Raw genomic sequence first — 20535 nt, forward strand, 5'->3', positions numbered from 1 at the left:
TTGAACGCACTGGAGAAGTCAAAGTACATGATCCTCACATATGAACCATCCACATTCACATCAATAATAAAGATGGGGGTTTACAAACCTGTTTCTAAGACATAAAGGCTTGAATGACCTGTTAGTTTTGTCTTCTTGAATCCAGGTAAAACCAAGGTCATTGTTTTTGTCCTCAGACAATCATTATCCAACCATTTAAGTACTGAAATTGCTTTGGCTCCCAGTTAAACCACGAGGAACCTCTGAGTCATCTTTGACCGAGACCTGTTTTTTTTTTTTACTCCACACCTCTGTAATACCTCCAAAATCAGGAATATCCTGTCTCAAAGTAAAGTTAAAACACCAGTCCATGCATTTATTACATTTGGGCTGGATTACTGCAGTGCGATTTAAGCTGGATGTTCATATAACCCCTTGAAAACACCTTCAGTTGATCCAGAATGGTGCAGCCGGAGTTCTGACTTTTCTCCTGTTTTAGCCTCTCTGCACTGGCTCCTTGTCAAATCTAGATTTTATCTTAAAATCCTTCTTCATGGCCAGGCATCGACCTATCTCACAGATCTTATTATTGTCACAATCAACCCACTCATCCCAGAATCTCCAAAGCCGGAGCAGCAGACACCGTCCCGTAAAAGGATCGCTACGCTCCAGTTCAGTTTAAACAGCAGAAACTGCGCCCTCTGCTGGCGAAGCGCCGCAGTTACAAAATGAGGTCCTCCTTAAATATTGGTGACAAACATGGCGTTTTTCCGCGTTAGCGGGGGGAGAGTGTCACGTCCTGCCCCGCCCTGAGCGGGCACTGACTCGACGTTATCAGACTCCGTGAGTGTCACGGAGAGAACTTAACTGTCAAAAGTACACAGACATTATTAAACTTCGATGAGCACCAAGTCCAACGGTCAGCACCGCCTGCCTGGCCTTTGAATGTCCGCGTCGCCGCTCCTGCACAAAGCAGCCACACCACATGCATGAGGACTTGGGAGGGCTTGCAGCAGCCGAGCACGTCAGTGGTTAGAAATAATATATTTAAAAAAAAAAAGTCAGATCGGGTATAGCAGTCATGTCGGAACCAAATAGATTTGTGAACCCGTTTCATAGACCTCGGTGTTTGGCCGCTGCAGCTCCTGCGGGGAAAGCCACATTTACGCATCCTGGAAAGGCGATTCTGGCAGGTAAGGAAGCGCCTGACAGCGGGGCTGAGCTCTGGGGCTCCGAAAGTTGTTTACAAGTTTCAGTGCTGACACTCTGTCTGTGGATTGGACCAAAGTATGTCAGATTAAGTTTAATGTTCCAGCTGCAAAATGACTGAAAGTTATGGAAATGTGTTTGGGTCCAGTAATAGTGAAGAGATTCTTTTAAACATTTTCTGACGTTTTGTGAACTTAATTAGACAGAAAAGAAGCAGTCAAATACTTTCACAATGAGCCTCATAGGTCTGAAATAGTTTTTTACACAAATAAAAAGATGGTTCAAGCTCTTGAAATTACAGTAAGTGAGTGTTTTGGAGTTTGATGTAAATCTTTTTTTTTTTTAGGATAGAAAAAGAGAAGCGTAAACCTTGGCTGGTCTCTTCTCTATTATCACAATGATATAATGTACATACACAGAACTGTACAAACCCCTGATCCAGCCCTTATTTCCTTATATTTTCCTTCCAAGCAGCCAGACTTTCTTCTAATATTTTAAAGTGGTCTTTATCAATAGTTCTCCAGTCTTTCTGAAGTTTTTCTTTGGACATTTTCTGCTTTTTCACTCATTTTCACTCCAGTCTTTGTACCTTTTTTTATTTGTTAAGCCACTTAACTCTGACCTATGAATCATTCAAGCAGAAAAAAAGCTCCTAACTCAAGGGATGAACCAGTGTTGTGTCGACACATAACAGACAACTTAGCAAAGAAGCCATTTTAAAGCATATTTTGGCATATCTCAGCATGGTGTGCAGTGTGTCCTTTTGAGGAAAGTGGACAAGTGGAGGACAAAATAAGAAGTGTCAGGCCTAAAAAACTATCCACAGCAGATGAACAGTATCTGAAAGTGATGTCCTTAAGAAAGAGGAAAAAATCCAGCAAAGACCTGACACAGGACCTGAGAGATGCATCTGGACCTTCAGCTGATCCATCTACTGTTGGCCCAAGCCTCATCAGAAATGGTCTCCATGGAAGGGTGGCTGTCAAGAAGCCATTCTTAAGGAAGGGAAACAGGGAGAAAAGGCTGAGCTATGCCAAATGACACAAGAAGTGGACTGAAAATCAGTGGCAACAGGTCTTATGGAGGGATGAATCCTCCCCAGAGGAACATTATTGAAGCAGTGTGGGATCATCTGACAGAGAACGGAACAAAAGGCAGCCAACATCCAAAGAAGAGCTTTGGGATGTCCTTCAAGAAGCCTGGAGAACTATTCCTGAAGACTACTTAAAGAAATGACAGAAAGCTTGTCTAAGAGGGTTCAGGCTGTGTTGGAGAATAAAGGAGCTCAGACCAAATATTCACTGTAAAGCTCATTAGAATTGTACAAACTCTGTTTTTACCTCATATTCTGTATTTCTATTTATATTTGCACACATTTTAATAGCTCACTGCACCTATGTCTGTTTTTTCTGGCAATATAAAGAAATCAGAGGTGGCTCAAGACTTTTGCTCAGTACTGTTGGAGTAATAATGCTCTGCAGGTTGTACATGTGCTTATCAACTCACATATTTCAACTTTAAACTTAAAGTGATGGCACTAAAACAGGTGTACTTACTTTAATATTTCCTTTTGTTAATCTGAGGTTCCTCCTAATATGTTTTTACTGGAAGCAATAGTGGGCATTGTCTACAACTTTGGACACATATGAATATAGATTGGCCACTTAAAGAGGGCATCTTCCAAGTTACAGGGTTTTCTTGTAATTTTCTCTTGTTCTGTGACGGATACTCTGCAACTAAACAGAAGAAGGATTTTCTTTAGTAAAGTTACTTAGTTATTAAAACCTCATTAACTTATGTAAAACATTTTTAAAAAGTGTCCTTTGGTGCTAATTGCTGTAGGAAGGAAAGTAGATTGCGTTTGATTGCGTTGAGGAGGATGTAGAGCTAGATAAAGTTAAGAGAAAAGCTAAAGGAAGTGATTCAGAAAATCCTGTTACACCATCAGAAAAGACTTTAATTTAAGGCCTTAATGTTTAATGCTTTCATGTAAGGCTTGGAGGTTTTTACTCTTTAATTTCAGGCTTTAATGTTTAACTCTTTAATTTAAGGTTTTCAGGTTTGACTTTTTAATTCAAATCTTTCAGGTTTGACTCTTTGATTTAAGGCTTTAATGTTTAAATCTTTGATTTAAGGCTTTCTGGTTTAACTCTTTGATTTAAGGCTTTCAGGTTTAACTCTTTGATTCTAGGCTTTCAGGTTTGACTCTTTAATTAAAAACTTTCAGGTTTGACTCTTTGATTAAAGGCTTTCTGGTTTAACTCTTTGATTTAAGGCTTTCAGCTTTGACTCATTAATTTAAGGCTTTCAGGTCTGACTCTTTGATTTAAGGCTTTCAGCTTTGACTCATTAATTTAAGGCTTTCAGGTCTGACTCTTTGATTTAAGGCTTTCGGGTTTGACTCATTAATTCAAGGCTTTCAGGTTTTACTACTTTGATTAAAGGCTTGATGGTTTGACTCTTTAATTTAAGGTTTTTAGATTTGACTCTTTAATTCAAGGCTTTCAAGTTTGACTTTGATTTGAGGCTTTCGGGTCTGACTCTTTGATTTAAGGCTTTCGGCATTGACTCAATAATTCAAGGATTTCAGGTTTGACTCTTTTGATTAAAGGCTTGAAGGTTTGACTCTTTAATTTAAGGTTTTTAGGTTTGACTCTTTGATTAAAGGCTTTCAAGTTTGACTTTGATTTGAGGCTTTCAGGTCTGACTCTTTGATTTAAGGCTTTCGGCATTGACTCATTAAATTCAAGGATTTCAGGTTTGACTCTTTTGATTAAAGGCTTGAAGGTTTGACTCTTTAATTTAAGGTTTTTAGGTTTGACTCTTTGATTAAAGGCTTTCTGGTTTGACTCTTTGATTTAAGGCTCAAAGATTTGACTCTTTAATTTAAGGTTTTTAGGTTTGACTCTTTAATTCAAGGCTTTCAAGTTTGACTTTGATTTGAGGCTTTCAGGTCTGACTCTTTGATTTAAGGCTTTCGGCATTGACTCATTAATTCAAGGATTTCAGGTTTGACTCTTTTGATTAAAGGCTTGAAGGTTTGACTCTTTAATTTAAGGTTTTTAGGTTTGACTCTTTGATTAAAGGCTTGAAGGTTTGACTCTTTAATTTAAGGTTTTTAGGTTTGACTCTTTGATTAAAGGCTTTCTGGTTTGACTCTTTGATTTAAGACTAGATGATTTGACTCTTTAATTTAAGGTTTTCAGGTTTGACTCTGCAGCTTGCGGGAGTAAAATGTGCTGTCCTTCATTTGAAATGGACCTGTACTGTAGACTTTAGCACAGACCCTTTTTGCTGTCTGTGACTTTAATCAATCAGTGACAGATGCCCAAACTTGACAGAGTTCAGCGTGTACAAGAGATCAATCAGTATTCTAATATTGCATCATCAACAGCATGCACACAAATCCTGCATTTCCAGCCCCACAGCTTATGTTTGAATGTTAAAAGTTCAAAAGAAAAGCCTCGTCGGCTGCTGTAATTTTCTGAGCATGACCGTCAGCAGTTCAGTCGCTGTTTAGTAACGACCCGCTGCCCTCATAGTGTTTGCTCAGAGGCCCGGGTCTCCATGCTCGACGTCACGAGCCTCAGTGACATGGCACTTTGCACCATCAGCTTGAGTGCACATTCTCCCAGATTACAACACGCCTGCTGCAAGCTCGGTTCAGAATCTCAAGAATGGGCTCCACTTTCCACCCTGTAGCAAAAAAAACTGGTCTGAGGACAGTGTGGTGAGTGCAGAGGGTGACAAACATGACACGTCAGGAGAAACCAGAACAAATTAACGCATTTGTGAACCTTGATAGAGGCGTGAGTTGAGCAGATTTCACTGAAGATGAGTTTGCTCAAACACACAATGATTTCACAGTAGTTTGATATTATTGTGAATTCTTTTGGGCCACCATAGTTATGTGTTGTCAATTTAATCTGTTTGGTGCATCCTTTAAATGGGACGTCAAACCTCACAATCATTCACTTTTTTTAACCTCCGGAACAACTGATACAAAAAGCTTTTAATGTCACATATTAGCCACTTTTTAGGGAAACTTCACATGAATTAATGACCATAAAATCCAACTTGTTGCGTTTTTCTTCCATAGATACACATTGAGAAATGCCACATCTGTCGGCTTGTTAGCTGAGAAGGACACTGGCAGAGAACAGAAGGAATCTGAGGCTTGGGCTGGGCAGTAGAGACTCTTTTTACATTTCTATTTTTCCCAAAAAGCAACTTGCATTTATTGTGTTGGACAAATAGTCTAATTTCTGTTGAAATGTCACCAGAACTACCACGCTCTTTTAAAGAATATTTTAATATGGCACCTAAACTTGGTTTTGTTCCGTTGACATGCAGTTCAATCTCAATTTGTTGCATTTTCTGAAAAATAAACTTATGAATATTTCATGTTAAGACGCCAGTTTTATTTCTATTTTAAATAGTTATTATTCCTAAAGTATTTCTTCTTATCCAGTTAACTTGATTAATCAGGGGAGTAATCGATGACCTAATAATCGTTTACTGCAACCGTATTTTTATTAAGCCATTGTAGTTTCTGTAGTTTGGTGGAAATTGAGTTGGCTGCAGTTTGTACAACTCAATGTCACTACATCTCACAAACTCAGCCTTTATTGGCAGAAAAGGGACATTTCCATATAAAATATTCATATCTTTAACTCAATACAGAGACTTTTTCTGGTTTGTGTTAATCATCACCACAGCTTATAACTTTAGTTACTATAATCATCCATTGAACTAACTTTCAAAGCACAAGTTGATCATGAATATTACACTGTGGTCTTATTTTTCCTCTTATAAGTGAACAAGGTAAAAACAATGTGATGAACATGGTGTGTTGAGCCTTTTTAAATGCTGACTGTTTGACCTATTGCAGCAGAGAAGGTGCAGCTGTGATGTAAAGTGTTAATAAAGGCTGCATTGTTACTGGTTTAATCTGTGCTTTAACTGCTGGGATTAAGCCCCTCTGCCTCGACTCTTCTGTCTACCTCTGCTGATGTTTGTGCGACAGACTGATACTGTTTTATGGATGTTATGCACGTTAGACTCGATAAACTGGTTCTGTGTCTTTTCCCAGCTTAAATCGGGGACATACCACAGGTACTGCAGAGAGATTTGTTTACAGATGATGGTGATGTGGACTGTTTTTCATTCTAGCTTAATTTCTAGGTGCAGCTTCAGAGCCAGCCTCTAACCAAAGTAATGCCTGGGTGTGTCCTAACCAGCACTGTTGGCACTCAGGACTGGCGTCCAAAATGCACTTGAAGGTTTAGTTAAAGCAAGCTGTAACCTTGTGATTGTTTACGCACACAAACACCCTGACTTGTGTTGGTTTGAACCTCTGCTGTGTTTGATTTCCCTGCATGACTTTTTGGAAACGCATGCTAAAAGCATCAACAAAGAACCCTTTGTTTAATTCATCTGCAGTTCCTCGAAAGAGTCTTTTCTTCTCCAGTTTTTAAATCTGCTGCTCCTCATTATTCACATTATTTCAGCAGATTCTGCGCCTTCAAGAGCGTTTACTTTCTTCGACTTTATGCAAATGTCCCATCTCTCTGGTGAAAGAATGAGCCCACACAGACTCATAAATCCTTGTGGCAAACAGTGTGAGCTCTGGAGGCTACACACCCCCTTGACGTGGAGCATGGCCAGGGGTGGGGGGAGTATCTGAGGGCAGAATCGCTGAGGTCAACTGAGCCAATCAGCTGCAAGCTGCCTGTTTGCTGTTCAACGGCAGATGTGTGACAGCAAGAAATTTAAGGTGGAACTGGTCTACCCTGTGCAGGCAGGCAAAGAGTAGAGACTATGGAATGACAGGAGTGCCACAAAAAATAAAAAAATAAAAATATATATATATATATATACAGGAATAAATGAATGAATAAATGAATGCTGAAAAAAAACAACTCACAACAAAACAGGAAAAATAAATCCATTAATTTAGTTTATATATTTATAATCAATATATATATATATTTATAATCAATCACATATATGTTTACTAGTATTTTTATTTCTTTAATTCTTTTATGTAAATGTCTTTGTTTACTTTTAATATTTTGATCCTTTATCATTTTTACCTCTTGATTTACCATTTTCCCTTTTTATTTGAATTTCTAATTACTTCATCTTTTTTTTTTTAAAAGAGAAAAAAAAAGGCTTGTACCTGGTGGCTTTAGAGGCTTTTCTGCTTCCTCTTGATGAAATATTCCTGACGTAGGAGGAAATCTAACTGACTCCAAAAAGTACTGACACTAAAAACAAAATCGGGAAAAATATCAATTCAATTTTTATGCACAAAATCTAAATATAAACACAGATAATGGGGAAATTAATAAAAATGCTTTTGTTTTCGTGTTCATTTGCACTTTTATCTACTTTCGTTAATTTCTGTTATTGCTGTTTTTATATTTTTGACATGATAACAAACTTCTATAAAGTAACTTCATGATAATTAGTTGTTGACCACCTTCTCAATTGAATTTGAATTTAATTTGAATGGATTATACTTGAGCATAAATGCAGTATTTCTACCTTATTTCCAACTCTTCAGTGTTTCTTTGGGGTCATTAATCTTTTTTTCTCCATCACTCACATCATCAATGTGAAAATTTATTTAAAAAAGGCTATTGTTTTCATGTTAATTTGCCCCCCTTCTTTTTATATAATTCATTCATTTATTTCCTGATAAGTTTTTGCATTCTTTTTTTACGAGTGTAGTCTCTTTGAGGCACTTCAGCAACATTTGAGTCCTTTTTGTTTTGCTTTCTTGCAAATCATCATTTGTGAAGCACGTTGTATTGCATTGTTTTGTGTGACACATGATTTAGTCTCTTAAATGAGCTCAGGTGTGAGAGCGGGACTCAAATAGGAATTATTTCCTATGTTTCTTTGTGTCTGCAAGGGTTTGATTTGTTGATGCAGTTGTATCACTTTGTTCTTGTTTCTCACCGGATGAAATCATCGTTATGGAGTTCTGTTACCTGTTATCACAGGTGGGCTCGCTGGAGGAATAGAGATCTGCATCACCTTCCCGACAGAGTATGTTAAAACACAGCTGCAGCTCGATGAGAAAGCAAATCCGCCCAAATATAGAGGAATCGGTGAGTTTCTGTTCAGTGTTGATTTCTTTATAAACTTATAGCAACTCTACATGTGTTTTAATTAATTCGGTCAAACATTTGCTGTATATTACATATAAGAAGCATTTTCTGATCTATTTAACTCTAAAAAGATGAAACTCGGACTGTAATATTTTCGCTGAGCTATGAGAAGGTCAGTAGGCTGAAAATCATTGTGCGTGTACATATTATGAAGTTATGGAGGCTTCAACTCTGTATTTACTAATTAGACAATCAGTAATCATTGTGGAAACAGGAGAAGATCAACTCAGTTCAAATGAAATAAATGACTTAATTTATTGTCCAGAAATAGAAATATATATGAATTAAATGCAATTTTAATTTAAATGTTTTTATTTTGAATTAAACGTGAAATAAAATGTGATTAAATTAAATCGATGAATTTAGTAGACATCCAGTAATGAGAGAGAAGTTATCATCACATCAGGAAAAACGTTTAGAAATTCTACTAAATATTAATTTAATGTGAATTAAATGAAACTGAAACATTTTATTTTGAAGAAATTCATTAATTTTTTTTAGAACTGCAGAAGAGATTGTAAAATCTGTAACCCATAAAGAATTATTATCAAATCAAATGAAATCTAGGTTAAATGCTATGTTTAATTGAACACATTTAATAGTATTCAGCAGAGAATAAAGTCCCTAACTAAAATTATTATTTAGGGTTTTCATTTAAAAAAAAAAAAAGAAAAGTGTAATAAACGAACACTTTTCGGCAGATCAAATTATCACCACATGAGGAAACATAAATAAGAGGTCTGTCAGAGAAGAAAGTGCAAAAACAACAAAAGATTAACATAAAAATATGATAAATAACTGGAAATCTGTTTTTAACTCAGACCTACTTCTCTGATGATGAATGACTCCACTAATCAAAAAATAAAGTCAATTAAACTCCTCAAATCAAGTCACCTGATGGCTTAAACAGCTGACGAACATTAACATTCAAGTTCACAAACAGACGTGTGTTTGTGTAGGAAGTCGGTCTTTGACTTCTGAACTTTGGCACAGATCTTGTTTGTCTCTCTAAACCTTTGTAGAAAGCAGGAATTCAGACTGAAAGACCCTCTGACAACTTATTGGAGCAGGATTTAACTTCATGAAACCAGTTTGTTTAAAGAGCTGAATTTTCTTTAATTTTTCTGTACCTTAACCCACGTCTCTCCCTTTACAGTCGACTGTGTGAAGCAGACGGTTAACAGTCATGGGGTGAGGGGACTTTACAGAGGTCTGAGCTCACTAGTCTACGGATCTATACCTAAAGCAGCCGTCAGGTACTGCACCCTCGCAACCAAACGACACTCATGAGCAGGGGCGTAGCCATCATTTCAAAAGTCAGGGGGACAGGCTGTGATTTCTACCGAATGAAAAGCTGAAAAAGAGCTGAAAACTTTCAATTCAATTCAATTCAGTTTAATTTATATTGCACCAAATTACAACAAATGCCATCTCAAGGCACTTAAATAATATAGTCCAATTCAAGCCAGTTGAAATTCAATTCATTATACTCATAATCCAATGAAATCCAATTAATTCATTTAAAAATAATCCAATTCATAAAGAGCCAATTCAAAAACAATATCCTAGCTAAGGAAACCAACAGATTGCACCGAAACTTGTCTTCAGTCCAATCTCCCGTCCTGAGCGTGCCTGTGGCGACTGTGGAAAGGAATGACTCACTTTTAACAGGAAGAAACCTCAGAATGAACCAGACTCAGGAAGGGTGGCCACCCGCCTCGACCAGCTGGGGTTTGAGAAGACAGAAAAGAGGGGGGAAAAACACCATAACACCATTCAAAGGATACCTGTTGGAACAGGGAAACACAAGTTAATAACCACAATGATGTCACATAATATCATTTGAGAAATTAAACAGGGGGAAAAAGAGAGCAAAGTGAGGAAAGGTGTGACAGATGAGGACCCCAGCAGTCTCAGTCGTAGTTTATGCTCCATCATGATGTTGACAACGTTGGTACTTAGTAACCCCTTCACCGTAGCCTGACATGCACCTCCCAAAAATGTTAACTACACGTCGCCTTGACGCGGGCCGTAATGGCTGTGATTGGTCCGCCCAGAACGTAATTTTCGGCAGTTGCCTTTTTCTGCCAGAAAGAACGTAATTTCCGGCAGAATTGCAGAGCAATGTGTTCCCTCGACGCCGAACTGCGAATGCTCAATGGAAGACGTCATGTTGACACTGGCAACGTTCCGGACGACTATAAATCTAGCTTAAGCCTATAGCAGCTTAACTATGGGATGTTTCAGGATCACCTGAACCATCCCTAACTATAAACTTTATCAAAAAAGAAAGTTTTAAGCCTAATCTTAAAAGTGGAAAGGGTGTCTGCTTCCCGGACATTTACTGGCAGCTTATTCCACAAGAGAGGGGCCTGATAACTGAAGGCTCTGCCTCCCATTCTACTTTTAGAAACTCTGGGAACCACAAGTAAACCTGCAGTTTGGGAACAAAGTGCTCTGTTAGGAAAATATCTACCTGTGAGATCTTGAAGGTATGATGGAGCTCGGTCATTAAGAGCTTTATAAGTGAGGAGAAGAATCTTAAATTCTATTCTGAATTTAACAGGGAGCCAATGAAGAGAAGCTAAAACTGGAGAAACATGATCTCTCCAGTTAGTTATCATCAGAACTCTGGCTGCAGCATTTTGGATCAGCTGGAGGCTTTTCAGAGAATATGTGGGACAGCCCAATAATAAAGAATTACATTAATCCAATCTTGAGGTAACAAATGCATGGACTAGTTTCTCTGCATCACCCTGAGACAGGACGTTCCTGATTTGAACAATATTACGAAGGTGAAAAAAAGCTGTCCTAGAAACCTGTTTTATATGTGCATCAAATGATGAATTCTGGTCAAAAATAACTCCCAGATTCCTCACTGTAGAACTAGAAGCCAAGGAAATACCATCTAGAGTAACTATATAACTAGACAATTTCTCCCTGAAGCGCTCAGGTCCAAAGATAATGACTTCAGTTTTGTCTGAATGTAGAAGCAGACAGTTCTAAGTCATCCAGGTCTTTATGTCTTTAAGACATGCTTGTAGTCTGATCAGCCTATTCGTTTCATCTGGTTTCATAGATAAGTACAGCTGAGTATCATCAGTGTAGCAATGGAAATTTATGCCATGCTGTCTAATAATGTTACTTAATGGAAGCATGTATAAAGTAAAAAGAATCGGTCCAAGCACAGAACCCTGAGGAACTCCATGACTTACTCCAACGTGTGAGGACGATTCTTCATTTACAAGAACAAACTGGAATCTATCAGATAAATATGACTCAATCCAACCTAATGCAGTTCCTTTAATCCCAATAACATGTTCAAGTCTCTGTAACAGAATGCTGTGATTGACAGTATCAAATGCAGCACTGAGATCCAACAGGACAAGCACAGACACAAGTCCGCTATCAGAGGCTAAGAGGAGATCATTGGTAACTTTCACCAGTGCTGTTTCTGTGCTATGATGCACTCTGAATCCTGACTGAAACTCTTCAAACAGATTATTTCTTTGTAAATGATCACAAAATTGAGCTGCAGCTATTTTTTCAAGAACTTTAGACAAATAAGGGAGATTAGATATAGGTCGATAATTAGCACTACTTTATACATGCTTCCATGTATAATTAACACTTCTGAATCAAGAGTAGGTTTTTTAAGTAAAGATTTAATTACAGCAACCTTAAAACAGAAGACAGATTGATCAAGTCCAATATGGAAGTGACACTCAGAACGTAATTTCCGGCAGTTGCCTTTTATATGGCTGTATATGGTGAAGAAGCTCGTTGACAAGCTCATTGACATTCGAAATGATCTAAAGTGCATTTGTTCATCCAGGTTGTGAATTCACAACCAGTGTTGTAAATTCACCGTTCCCAGCCTCGGCGGTCGTACAGACTACCCCCGCGAACGTCTTCTCTGTCGCCTGGTTTCAACATTTTCAATTTAAGCATTTGTTCTTCAATATTGATAAGCTCCAACTGCAAATACAGCTGCTCCACCTCGGTTGCCATTGTTTACGGTTGTTAACTGTGACTGGAAGAAAAAGCAAGGATTCAGCTATAACCCCTGAAACCACACAAACATACAGCCACACCTCCCTACCGGCATGGTGAATTTCAGAGCAACGTGTTCCCTCGACACAGAACTTCGAATGCTCAATGAAGACTATAGATCTAGCTTAAGATGGGAGCGGGCCATCTTACCTACCGGCTAATCTTACCCCCTCTCCCCAAAATGGTGTTGGAGTCAACGAAAATAAGGCCGTTTGTTGACTTTGTACAAAGCAGCTGTGAACAATAAATCACCTACTAATCCTTAGAGCTTGAATGAGGACAACTGGACTTCTTTCTCTTTGTTTTTGAAGACGTTTCAGCTCTCATCTGATAGGCTGATCACACACGTGTGTCAGGTGGTTCAACTACTTCTTAACTGATTCTCCCCACCAGCTAGTTTTAAACTGAAGAAACCTTTTGGGTGAGAGGTGAAACGTCTTCAATTAATCAGGAAAAATAAGTCCAGTTGCCCTTATTCGAGCTGTGGGGATCAGCATGACCTGGATGACGGAGAATACACACAGACAGACTCACCTGCTCAGAGGAGATGTATATTAGCGAATAAAGACTGTGGAGCATTGGTACTGTTTTAGGAGAGGAGTTTCAGGAACTGGAGACACTGACAGAGGAAAATGCACCTGAGTTCAGTTCTTGGCATCATTGCTGAACATCTGAATACTAAATATAATGTTGTTTCATTTCACACACTGTAAGTGGCTTTTCAGAACTGGGTAATTCGAAAGTTGACTATTTTAAAGGGTTAAATGCCCTATTTCCCACTTGTAAAGCCTTTATTTTTTACTTTGAGGTCATTAATCTTTTTATTATCCATCACCGTGACAGATTTGGGGTGTTTGAGTTCCTCAGTAATAAGATGCGTGATGAGAGCGGGAAGCTGGACAGCAAGCGGGGTTTCTTCTGTGGCCTTGGAGCTGGAGTCGCGGAGGCTGTGGTTGTAGTCTGTCCAATGGAGACAGTTAAGGTACAAACTGTTTAAGATTAAATGTCAGTTGTAAGTTTTTATTGTCTGTAAATGTCCTGTTTCAAGGCAGAAGAAGTCCTGGGCTATTAACTAAAGGACAAGTTGATAAATGATGCACAAGCATGTCAAAGCTTCAGGAGATTCTGCCTTTGCTTTTTCCATGAGGATTTCATACGGTTTAATCCCCTGAGCTTAGACACAAAGAAGGCAGCCTCGAATTTTACAAATCTGGAGCTTTAGAGTTTTTGAGGAGCTACACTAACAACAAAAATCATAGAGGCTGTGGCTACAACCAAAATAACCACTGGAAATGCTCGTGTGTCTCAGGTTTTCAGGACTTCTGCAGCTTTAACTCTAAATGGTTTCACTGATGTTCATTCACACCGATGTTCATTCATTCATTCTTTTAGGTTAAATTCATTCATGATCAAACATCAGCAAATCCGAAGTACAGAGGATTTTTCCATGGAGTGAGGGAGATTATCAAAACTGAAGGTAAGAAGCTGCATTTTACTGCCCCCTTCTGGTTCACCTTCTGTATACACAGTGCTGTGCAAAGGTCCTGAACTTCCCCTCACTTTTTACTTATTTCCAGAAAAAAAGGAAAGTGTGCAGTGATTTATTGAAAGGAGCTTTAAAGTGAACATTAATCAGCCTGAACCCTCTTAGACAAGCTTTCTGTCATTTCTTTAAGTAGTCTTCAGGAATAGTTCTCCAGGCTTCCTTAAAGGCATCCCAAAGCTCTTCTTTGGATGCTGGCTGCCTTTTGTTCCGTTCTCTGTCAGATGATCCCACACTGCTTCAATAATGTTGAGGTCCGGGCTCTGGGGACGATTCATCCCTTTATACCTGAACTTCCGTCTCCATCTTAGCTTCATAAGCAAGCTTCAGTCCACTTCTTGTGTCATTTGGCATAGCTCAGCCTTTTCTCCCTGTTTCCCTTCCTTAAGAATGGCTTCTTGAAAGCCACCCTTCCATGGAGGCCATTTCTGATAAGGCTTGAGCCAACAGCAGATGGATCAACTGAAGGTCCAGATGCATCTCTCAGGTTCTGTGTCAGGTCTTTGCTGGATTTTTTCCTCTCTCTTAAGGACACAATACTGGTTCATCCCTTGAGTTAGGAGCCTTTTTTTCTGCCTGAATGATTCATAGATCAGAGTTAAGTGGTTCAATAAAGAAAAAACGCATTCCTCTTAAAATGGTCAGGTACAAGGACTGGACTGAAAAAGAGTTAAAAAGTAGCCAATTTCCAAAGAAAAACTTTGAAAAACCTTCAGAAAGCCTGTAGAACTATTGATCAAAACCACATTAAAAGAAAAGAGAAAGTCTGGCTGCTTGGAAGGAAACCGAAAGAAATGAGCGCTGGATCAGCACTTTTGCACGCTTTTATGATACACATCCCACTTCAGGGATAATATTTGTCCTCCTCTTCATTAATGCTGAATTATTGATAAATAATTCATTATTGATAAATGATGCGTTGGAGACTTGAGACTTCTTTCTGTGACGTGTCCTCAGGACTGAAGGGGACCTATCAGGGGCTGACGGCCACAGTACTAAAACAAGGCTCCAATCAGGCCATCCGCTTCTACGTCATGACCTCCCTGAGGAACTGGTACAAAGGTACGAGAGCAAATAATCCTCCATCGTCAATGAGTAAGATCAAACATGCAGTCCGTAAAACAAATCCCTTCCGTTTTGTTTTGACCGTGAAGGTGATGACCCCAACAAAGCTATCAACCCTCTGCTAACTGGACTGTTTGGGGCCACCGCCGGTGCAGCCAGTGTGTTCGGAAACACTCCCCTGGATGTCATTAAGACCAGGATGCAGGTTAACTGAGTGACTCAGTTACTTTCTCACCTCATAATTCAACCCTTAGCTTTGTTACTAATGTGTGTGTTTGTTCTTCAACAGGGTCTCGAAGCTCACAAGTACAAAAGCACATTAGACTGCGCTGTTAAGATCATGAAGCACGAAGGACCGATTGCGTGAGTAACACCTCTTTCTCATTATGGATGGTCCAATGTATCCTATGCTAAAGCAGATAATTAAGGAAGCTCTATAGATGCTTCTGGGTTATTTCACTCAGTTTGGAGGGTTCCTGAGCTAAATAAAGTACTAAAACGGATTAAAAACTCCCAGTGATTCTCACTGTTGGAGAAAAAACACATTGATTCCACATGGTTCAAGAAGAATTTTACCTGAATGGAAGCAGTTAATGAGGTTTGCTATTAAAGGGACATCACAGGTAGGGTTTTATCAGTACAGATGGCCCCTCTGTGAAAGACTGTGTCCAGATCTTAAGAAATAAAGATAATCAAACGTTGGTTTATGTGAAATTACAAAATAATTTATTTATAATGTATGTCAGGATGGGGAGATGTGTTTCTGGAACACTGGAATGTAGTACTGGGGCTCTGCAGGGTACTGTTTTGGGTCCTTTTCTTTTCACCCTGTACACATCGGACTTCAGTTACAACTCAGAGTCCTGCCACATACAGAAGTATTGTGATGATACGGCTGTTGTTGCATGTTTGCGCAGTGGACAATAGAAGGAGTTTGGGGACTTGGTGGAGTCCTTCAATGGCTGGACCAAAAATAACTGTCTGCCCCTGAACACTACCAAGACCAAAGAGCTGGTGGTGAATTTCAGGAGATCTAGAACTCCATACCAGTAAATGACCACTGTCAATGAGAGTGCACTGTTCTATGCTGTTGTCGCTGTGGGAGTTGCACTCTCACTGCAGCTGCAGGACTGAGAGATTCAGGAGGTCCTTTGCCCCCACAGCCATAAGGCTTTTTAATACTGACTGTTGACATGTTCTTCTCAAATTTATTTATTTATTTTGTCATTTTTTATTATTAGTATTATTATTATTGTTGTTGTTGTCTAGTATACAATCATTGAAAATATTTAAGACTTTGAGCTACTTGATTAATTTGAATTTCCCCCACTGGGGGATGAATAAAGTATTTTTCTATTCTATTCTAAACCATATTGAATGTTGGTGATCTTCAGAGAGCATTTCATTAAAAACAGACATGATTCTGTGGTTAGGAATAACTGCGTGGACTCATGAATGCTTCTAAAAACTTTGATCAGTGAACACACCTCATCACTCCATCCACAAATTAAAGCTAAAACTCGTGCCTGTGCAAAGACAATAACTGCTGACAATAACATAGAAACAAGATCCAGAAATATCCTTCTGTGAGCTCGGCTAAACTGACCGAGGTGGAGTCAAACTTGGCTGTGGTCTGTGGGATGCATTTGTGCACATGACACAGGTAACATGAGCATCTGTGAGGGCACCATTAAAGCTGAGCCATGCATACAGGTTTCGGAGCAACATGTGATGAAATCCAGATGTCTTTTTGAGGGAAATTGCCCTGAAATAACATCAAAGTCACTCTGTTTATTCTGTTCAGGTTCTACAAAGGTACTGTGCCTCGGCTGGGTCGGGTGTGCTTGGACGTTGCCATTGTCTTCATCATCTATGAGGAAGTCGTCAAGGTCCTGAATATAGTTTGGAAGACTGACTGAGATGGATGACTTGCTGCTACACGAGCAAGGGTGTTCGGACTGGCCATCCACTTTACCAAATGGGCCAAAACCAGTCTCCTGTAATCCTCCTTTTAGGTTCTAATGTCTACCTCCGAGTATTTTCACTCAGAAAAAGAGGAAAGGATTGATCTTGTTCTAGATTTTTATATGTAACGCAGCAACAGTAAAAGCATAATCTGCAGATTTGCTGCTTACAGTTGCTCTTCTTTTCTTTAATTAGCAGGAGGGGAAGTTCCAGGAGGGGAGAAATGGGAGCACTGTCAGCACAAACTGTTGCTGTTTGCACTTAATCAAAATGTGATTTAGACACTAGAAAAAATAAATTATACTTGAAGAAAATAAAATAAAGCAGAAAATTAAACATTTTATGGCCCTTTTAAGATGGAAGTACTTAGCGATTCTAACTTTTTTAAAGGTTTTTTTTTTCTCTCAATTGGGACCTGATAGACAGATTAAATATTCAGATGTAACAAGCTGCTGAAGCACAATTACATTAAAAATTAAATGCCTTAAATCAAACTGACTCTATAAAGATGCATAATATTAATGTATTGTACTCATCTTACTTATAAACGCACATTTCTTTTAAGGAAGTGGTTTGAGGAGGATTTACTTTAAATTAGCAGATTATGTTAATTTACTAAACCGATGCCATACAAAGTGCCTATGTATCATATGATTTATTTAGGGATGTTTTGAGATTAAGAAGGAGTGAATATTGTACTTAGTCACTATAGATTTCTGTGTACTCGGTTCCACACACTGCTGTTGAATTCCAGGCAGTGTCTAAGTATTTCTGAAATGTTCTTCTCAGCTCATCGTTAACTGTTTCAATCATTTAAATTTTTGCTATTAAGTTTTAAACCTTCTTTTAAACTGTTTGAGATGTCGTTAATGGTGCCTTTCTACTCATTCCATGGAGAATGAGTTGCTTATGAAGCTAAGATGGAGACGGAAGTTCAGGTATAAAGAGATTGCCCCACACCTGAATATCTCATAGAGATGCTCAGTTAGATTATTGTTCCCTAAACATTACAAAGAGAAGGACTCAGTAGCTTGCACGTGCTGCATCTGAGACCACGTTAACAACTTCTTTTTAAATTTCGTTACTTTTATGACAAACCTCAGCTGCTTCATAGAGAAGAGATTCGCTTATGTTGCCTCATGCTGTCCTCAGAGATGAGGAAATGTAGCAGCAGAGACTTTCTACCACTTCTAACTTTCATAATACATGAAAAACAACTGAAATCACAGCACAGACTTTAGCTTAAATGAGTGTTGGTTTTGTTAGATGAGCTTAAAAAAGAAAAAAAATCTCTTAATCCTGACTTAATTTTAAAAAATGACCTAAAATCTTAAATTCTGACTTAGTACCTTGGCATTTTCTCAAAATGTTAAGATACTAACTTGGAATTTTGACTTAATATGTTAGAATATCGACTAAATATTTACAAATTCTGACTTATCTTAAAATTTTTTAGATACTATCTCACAATTGTGACTTATTATCCCAAAGTTTTGCGATAGCGTTTCAAATCTCGACTTAGTGTCTTATTATTTTCTTTTAATATCTCAAAATTTTGACTTGGTACCTCAAAATTCCGGTGCAGTAAAATTTGGAGATACTAAGTTGTAATTTGAACTCAGCTTAGTTTGTTACATGTTTTACTTAATTTCTGAAAATTGTGACTTAGCATCTCAATCTTTTGAGATACTATCTCTTAATCGTGACTTAATTTATAAAAATGACTAAAAATCTTAAAATTCTGACTTAGTACCTTGGTACTTTTTCAAAATGTTGACAAACTAACTCGAAATTTTGACTTATTATGTTAGAATTTGGACAAAATATTTATAAATTCTGACTTCTCTCAAAATCTTTAGTTAGTATCTCACAATTTTGAATTATGGCAAAGTAAAATTTAATTGTATTAGCAATTTAAATGTACACATATTATTTAGAAATGCACATTTCCTTTAAGGAAGTGGTTTGAGGAGGATTCCCTCTTCACACAGACTTGTGCTTTAAACAATCAGGATCTTATTAGAGCAGAAGCATTCAGAGGGTTATTAGTGCATTCAGAGGGTTTTTGGGTGAACGTGTGGTCTTAAATTTCAGATTTGTTTCACCTTCTGTGATCAGCAGTAGAAAAATATGTGAATGAGAGCAGCTTTATTGACATTTCAGCTTTGTTAACAAACCACATATGTGAACACGGAGTAGGAGAGAAACGGACATTTGAATTACAGTTCGTTATCATGCGAATTTGTGACAATCATTCATGTTTTATACACGTTTGCCTTATCCACCACAAAAAATGAAAGCTCAACTTTATTCTCTATGTAGAAACTTCTGACTCTTCCCAGACTTCTTTACCTGTAAGAACAAGGTCCAGAAGAGTGCAATTACCACAAAGATGGATTCTAGACAGTCTCATCTTGTGATTTCAGACTTTGCTCGGCCGCAGAGACTGATTGTTTCCTGTGTCTGCAACCTAAAATACGCCGACTGGTTAGGTAACAGATCAACTGAGCGTCTCCATTAGGTTTTCATTTAGGTGTTTAAAAGACTGGCAAAAGCTTTGTGCCTGAAAAACTGAGCCGCATTTTCAGAAATAATCTATCTGTACTTGATACTACTTGATTTGATTCGTACTTGTACTTTGAAAACATGACTATACAAGTCATAAACTCAATAAAGTCTCTGTCTTAGCTCCATACTGGTTCAGCTTTTAATCCAGACTTTAATTTGTTACCATGTAATGTTGCCTTTACTTTCTACATCAACTGAAGACCCAATGTGCCATCAGCTGCTCATAAATATGGTGGAATTCCTTATCCTGGAATGGAGTTAGCAGCTTGTGAGTCTGGCTTGTTTACATGCAGTAGAAGTGCTTGTTTTTTGCTCATCACACAGTCTTTGTATAGGACACTCTATGTTTACTGTGAGTTGCCTTTTTCATCTTTATGTTTAACCCCACAGTGCAAAGACAGTTCTTTAAATGTATTAATGTGTTTTAATATGAACACAAGTTCATTCTCCAGTAGTTGGAACCATATATTGTGCCTTCAGTCTAATTAATTCTGCTGTTCATGCTCACAAATAAACATGGATCTGACTGTTCAGTTTTGTTGTGTTCATTTCAACTGGAATCCTCATCTTTCTGCCCGGTGTTTATACTTTAATCTAAAACAAGAGATTGTTGCAAATTTAGCTTTTTAGGTGAAATAGAAGAAAAAAATCATGGATCCTCTCAGTCACGAGGCAAAGATGATGGATTCAGGTTCTTTGTTTCAGCTCCTTTGTCTTTACTGACAACTTGAATTATTTAAGGACTTCACTAATAGAAAATAATATTCCTCTTCTTTCACCATAAATTTTCAATCAGGTTGAGAATTAGACTGTTTCCCGGTCATGTCATTGAGTTGATGTGTGTTACTTAAAGAAAAGTTTGAGCTTTTTTTTTTTGTCTTTTGGAAAGATGCATCATCATCTTGGAAAAATGAGCTCAGAATCCCCAAACCTTTTTACTGATGGAATGATAAAGGTGTATTTCCTGTAGAGATA

The 20535-nt window shown here is 38.1% G+C and overlaps 1 protein-coding gene across 1 annotated transcript; it reads left to right on the forward strand.

Moving 5' to 3' along the window:
* The first annotated feature begins 824 nt into the window (after positions 1–824).
* On the forward strand, positions 825–20093 carry slc25a1b (slc25a1 solute carrier family 25 member 1b). The gene is made up of 9 exons (XM_072371266.1): positions 825–1172; positions 8199–8306; positions 9523–9622; positions 13263–13401; positions 13812–13896; positions 14920–15024; positions 15117–15232; positions 15317–15390; positions 16832–20093. The coding sequence occupies exons 1-9, from the start codon at positions 1061–1063 to the stop codon at positions 16944–16946; spliced, it is 954 nt and encodes a 317-aa protein (XP_072227367.1). The 5' UTR covers positions 825–1060; the 3' UTR covers positions 16947–20093.
* Positions 20094–20535: the final 442 nt, after the last annotated feature.

Source organism: Leuresthes tenuis, unplaced genomic scaffold (genome assembly GCF_036924035.1).
Source record: "Leuresthes tenuis unplaced genomic scaffold, fLeuTen1.0.hap1 SCAF_19, whole genome shotgun sequence".
In the NCBI taxonomy this organism is placed as follows: domain Eukaryota; kingdom Metazoa; phylum Chordata; class Actinopteri; order Atheriniformes; family Atherinopsidae; genus Leuresthes; species Leuresthes tenuis.

Coding starts and splice junctions, on each gene's coding strand:
- slc25a1b (XM_072371266.1), top strand. CDS start 1,061: ATGTCGGAACCAAATAGATTTGTGAACCCGTTTCATAGACCTCGGTGT. Junction 15,025..15,116: donor CCTGAGGAACTGGTACAAAG/GTACGAGAGCAA, acceptor TTGACCGTGAAG/GTGATGACCCCAACAAAGCT. Junction 15,233..15,316: donor TCATTAAGACCAGGATGCAG/GTTAACTGAGTG, acceptor GTTCTTCAACAG/GGTCTCGAAGCTCACAAGTA.